This window comes from Bison bison, unplaced genomic scaffold (assembly GCF_000754665.1).
Source record: "Bison bison bison isolate TAMUID 2011002044 unplaced genomic scaffold, Bison_UMD1.0 scf7180017864316, whole genome shotgun sequence".
Classification (NCBI taxonomy): domain Eukaryota; kingdom Metazoa; phylum Chordata; class Mammalia; order Artiodactyla; family Bovidae; genus Bison; species Bison bison.
The window spans coordinates 2,427,149-2,432,570 of record NW_011494888.1 but is presented as its reverse complement, the minus strand read 5'-3'; the positions used below and the strand labels follow the sequence as shown (position 1 = coordinate 2,432,570).

At 40.9% G+C, this 5,422-nt stretch overlaps 1 protein-coding gene across 3 annotated transcripts in view; it reads right to left on the bottom strand.

Annotated features, from left to right (window-relative positions):
* Positions 1-5,014, bottom strand: part of NEK1 (NIMA-related kinase 1) — a 133,272-nt gene extending 128,258 nt beyond the window's left edge. For all 3 annotated transcript variants that reach the window (XM_010852783.1, XM_010852784.1, XM_010852785.1), the window contains exons 1-3: positions 4,595-5,014; positions 1,071-1,219; positions 563-659 (exon numbers count right to left, since the gene is read on the bottom strand). In XM_010852783.1, the coding sequence (XP_010851085.1) occupies positions 563-659; positions 1,071-1,187 (214 nt within the window). In that variant the 5' untranslated portion in view covers positions 1,188-1,219; positions 4,595-5,014. The remainder of the gene's footprint in view (positions 1-562; positions 660-1,070; positions 1,220-4,594) is intronic.
* Between the last annotated feature and the right edge of the window lie 408 nt (positions 5,015-5,422).

Below are 5,422 nucleotides of genomic sequence, written 5' to 3'. Positions count from 1 at the left end.
GAATGAATAAACCACCTTGACCTCCCTTTAGAGAAGCTTTGTCTTACCTTAGTTCCTGCATTACCAAATATAATGGCAGATATTTCCAAAATAGCAATATTTTATAGTATTTTAAGAACCTGAGAATACTTTATATATAATACACATATATATTATATACAAGGTGTATTTAATACAGTATCTCAATATTATAATAATGATGTATACAGGAGAACACTAACAAGCGGGGTACTTTCTAAAATGACAACATTTTCTCAGTGGCAGTGGTGGCAGCACTTAAAGGGAGTTTAGTTTTAAAAGGTGAAGATGACTGTTCCTGCTGTGTCTAAATTTCTGTACTTACCACACTGCCTCTTTACAAGCAACCTCAGTGACGTGACTCAGTACTAAGCTACAAAGGGACAGGGTGGCATTAGTACTATCGGAGAAGAAGGCTGACACTCATATGCATGTGTATTCAAGCAGAAATAATATACTTTTCTTTCTGAGAATAATTCACAAAAAGATCCTTAAAAGGAAAGTAGGCAGCAGTCGTCACAAGGCTTAGGAGTCTGTATCTGACCTTCAAATGATTCTCTATACTGGACAATGTTTGGATGCCGCATGTTTGCTAGCACTGCAACTTCTCTCCTTGATTCTTCCCTCTCTTTATTGGACATCTGAAATAGAAGGGGAAAAATAGTAAATTAAGTAAATAAATGATATAAAAGTCCAACTGAAAGAGAGTAGTTAAAAATAATGTTACCATAAATCACACCCCAAGTAATAAAATATAGCCAGAAGTTAAAAAGAATGAGTTGAATGCAACATTTTAAGATGTTCAAATCAGATTAAGTTACAGTGCAGTACATGATGTATCTTTTTTAAACACATAAACACCAGCACATGTCACAGAAAAAAGTCTAAAAGGATTCATAGACTCTTCTGAAGTGAGTGGTTTTCTCTGCAACTACAACAGTCTCTCTTTATGTCATATGTTGCCATACTTTTTGTTTTTTTTTTGTCTCTAACAATGAATCTGTTTGTAACCAGACTTCTGCTTGGATAACCAAACAAAAAAATACACTTACCCTTGAGATATTAATTTCTTTGATGACATATTGTCTGCCATCTTCTGTAGATCTGACAAGAATGGCTTTTCCGAATGAACCTTCTCCAATCTTCTGTACTCTAATGTATTTCTCCATGGTTCTTTTTCTAAGGCATCTTAACAGATATGCTAGACATACAAAATAAAAATAGTATCAGTTAATACTCCAGTACTTTGGCCACCTCATGCGAAGAGTTGACTCACTGGAAAAGACTCTGATGCTGGGAGGGATTGGGGGCAGGAGGAGAAGGGGACAACAGAGGATGAGATGGCTGGATGGCATCACTGACTCGATGGACGTGAGTCTGAGTGAACTCCAGGAGTTGGTGATGGACAGGGAGGCCTGGCATGCTGGGATTCATGGGGTCGCAAAGAGTCGGACACGACTGAGCGACTGAACTGAACTGAATTGATCTGAATAGAGATAAACCATGACATCTATAACAATTATAATGTTTAATTCAAATTCTAATGCCTCAGTGACTATTTTTCTTTAAAAATATATATATATAAAATCTACTTGAAGTTAAATAAACCTTACCTCACTTTTACTCATGCAATGTAGGAATAGCTAAAAGGATAAAACTTGTGATATTTAAATTCTATAAGAATACTTTGAAAAGTCAAATACTACATAGACTTGTCACATATGGAGAAAGAAGCTGACTTTTTCCTACAGTAATTATTGTCAGGATTACTTTACTACCTGCAATAAGAATACAAGTTTAATAAGACTACTTCCTAAACTTATTTGTCTAATCCCCTCTCATTAGACATTTGTTTCCAGTGTTTGCTCTTATAAAAGAACTTCAGATTAAATTTCTGCAACAGAACAAAGCCTGAATATAAAACAACAGCCTTAGGCGCTAAGGAGAAAGCGGTCAAAGTTTAGGGCTGCAAAAATCCTGAGGAGGAGGAAAAAGAACAGAACTAGTCCAAAAATGTGCATGTAAATGCCTCTCCTGTTAGACAGCCCACTCCTAAGCTATGCAACACAAGGCAAGACCAAAACAGATTAGTCCTCACAAATGACTCAAAAATGGAGTTATCAGCAGGAGACTTCAAATAACCTTGATTAATATGTTCAAGAAAATAAGAGAGAACAATGGATAAGTGATTTTTTTTAAAAAAGGAGAATTTCAACGAAGACCTGAAATGTATCTTTACTAAATGAACTCCTAAAAGTAAAATATAAAATATCAGGAATTAAGAACTCATTGCATGGGTGTTACAGCCATTACAGCCAGCAGGATTAAGTAATCTGGAAAACAAACCATCAAAAAATATTGAGGACAGAAAAAATACAGAAGAAACAAAAAGACATGGAAGGAAAAGAAGATTCAATATCAGAAAGATTTTAATTCTTAATCTTTAAATTTAATGCTTCCCTAATATAAACATAAGCTCTGGGTGTGAGGGTGATCAGACAAGCTGATTTTTAAAGTTAACATGGAAAAAAGAGCAAGAATAGCCATAGAAAACTTAAGGGCTCCCCTCATGACTCAGTCAAGAATCTGACTGCAATGCAGGAGACCCAGGTTTGATTCCTGGGTCAGGAAGTTCCTCCGGAGAAGGAAATGGCTACGGACTCTAGTATTCTTGCCAGGAGAATCCCATGGACAGAGGAGCCTGGCAGGCTACAGTCCGTGGGGTCAAAAGAGCTGGACATGACTTAGCTACTAAACCACCACCACCACAGCCATGGAAATACTGAAAAAAAAAAAAAAAACAATGAAGGAAGACTTGTTTACCTGATATCAAGAGACATTAGAAAGCTAATTATGAAAGAGGCAAATCACAGGGAGTCTAGAAATACATTAAAAAAAATTTTTTTTAATTTGGTGGATGACCATGGTTACATTTTAAATCTGAAAGCAAAAGATGGATTTTGAAACAAACAGTATTTTAAAAACTAGGGAACCATGTGGCAAAAAACAAAAAAAAAATTAAATCCATTTTCTTCACTTTATACCAACACAAACTTCAGATGATAAAAGTTAAATGTCCCTCAAATTTTTCTATATGACATCACTCTTTTTAAGTATGTCAACTATGTTCCAGAAAACAGTCTGTTAGTTAAGTTAGACATCTTTCCTCACATGTTACAAGAACATCTTTAAGTCATGAATGTTTAATAAAATGATGTGCACCAAATGTGAAAAATGTTAACAGTATATGATGAAAAACTGTATCCTCAATAATATGGAACTTCAATCAAGCCTTTTCAGCTGCTTCAGCTATTTGACGGACAAGCAAGTTGTCCTAAAGGGAAACACTGGTGAAGAAATGTCAACAGCTTTCAAGAACTTACGGTACTAACTGCAACTATGATCCACACATATAGTTCTCCCAAAATAATAAATCCCATTTTAGACTGAAGGAGAAGGTCAATTTAACTCCTCAATGAGGAAAGGCCCTGTCTCATTTCTCATAATTCAAAAAAGCTGAAGACAAAAATGGGATTCCTACTAGAGCTGGTTCAAAATAATCTCCTTCTCTGAAGTCTAGTCCTCTCTGTAAGACTATTCAGACAATAAACAGTTTCCCTAGTGGAAAGTATGAACATGTAAATGGTTTATATTCATGAGATGATGCCATGTCCACGGGATTACAGTTAAGATTTACCTGGAACACAGTATCAATGCATTATGAAAATGACCTCAAAAGAACTCCCCTGGCCAAGTTCCATAACCTTTACGAAACTCCCAATTGGTGACTCTTAATGTACAAAAACCTATTTTTCCACAAAATAGGCTCCTTATCTCTCACCAAAGGAAAAAAAAAAGTGCGCAATCTTGAAACAGATCTGTGGATCCTCTAATTTCAGACAAATCTAAAACAGAAACAAAGAACTACTCTCTCCACATATGGCTTCCCTCCATGGTCTCTATAATACTGCTGCATCATGAGAAAAGCCCATTGCTGGCAGAGATTGCCAATTATTTTTAATCCTTCAAGGTATCTCCGATGTAATTTACCATGGCAAGAACAACAACAAAAATCTCTATGTTTTGGGGCGGATCTTACAATAGAGAATAAAAATTAGGCCTATATATTTTTTTTAAAAAGCCTTATGAACTCTAAAAGTATTAGAACTTTCAATGCCATACATGTAGACTGTTTGAAACTACGGGAAGTGGAATGTAAGATTACGAGCTAACCAGTTAACTGCTACTCGTTTTCTAATTAAACCGTGTATGCAATTTAAGACTGGAGACAAGAGATAAGCAACGTAAATGACTTGCTATCGATAACAACACTTATAATATTACTTTAATTTCATGCTCACTATCGCTTTTCTTTTTTATATCGCCTATTAATAACGTCCAAGGATTGCTTAGTAATGCTGTTCCTTAGAGAATTATCATCTCAGTGAGATGAGGCTATTTCCGTGCACCTCAGGGCAGGAGTCCGCAGCCTCCCCAGAAGGAAGTCAGGGCGAGGTCTCCCGCAAGAGAACAACCTCTCAGTTCTGCACGTCACGCCTCCCAGAGCGCCGCTCACCTCAGGACTCAGGCCGTGGGCACCTTCCGGGCCGCCGCCTCCCCTAGGGCTCAGCGAGGCAGAGCCGACCTTCCGCGGTCCAGAAAGCGCATCGGGCCGCAGCCTGCGCCGCCCGGGCCAACGCCCCGGGACACGACTCCGCGTCTCCGGACCGAACCAACCGGTTTCCGAGCCCCTGGCAACGGCGGCAGGGGGAGTGCCCCGGGCGCCGCCCCCAACTTCTCAGCGGCGGCTGCCAGCGGCCTTGTGGGGCGGGCGCATTGGGTCTGGGGGCTCCTTGACGGTTCGTGCCCCCGCCTCGCCACGCGGACACCTGATACTCGGGCGACGTGGAGAAGCGCTTAGAAGTCCCGCCTCAGGACTCCTCACAGGACGCCCCAATACCTCACAGGAGGCAGAGCAGCGGGCGGGGCGCCTCGGCGCGGGCATGTGAGGAGTCCTGAGGCGGACGCGGGCGCTGAGCGGAGGCGGCCGGGAAGGACCTCGGGGGCGGGGCCAGGGCGGGGCCAAGGCGGGGCCGGGCTCCGGAGGTGTGGGCGCTGCAGGTGCCGCAGGCTGCGGGAGGAGGGGAGGGAGGCGCAGAGGGACAGGAGCGTCCTCATTCACAGGAGTGAGGCCAGGCGGCAACGGGACCGCTACGCAAGGTGATGTGGAGTAAAGCCTGTTATCGTCCCACACATATGCAAGGGAAAAGGGACTTATTTAGCTTTGTTAGAGATGTCACATTTTTAATAATTATTTGGCTGTTTTGAGTATTTCTTGCTGCATGGGCTTTTCTGAGAGAGAGAGCGGGGGCTACTCTCCAGGTGCAGTGTGCAGCCTTCTCAT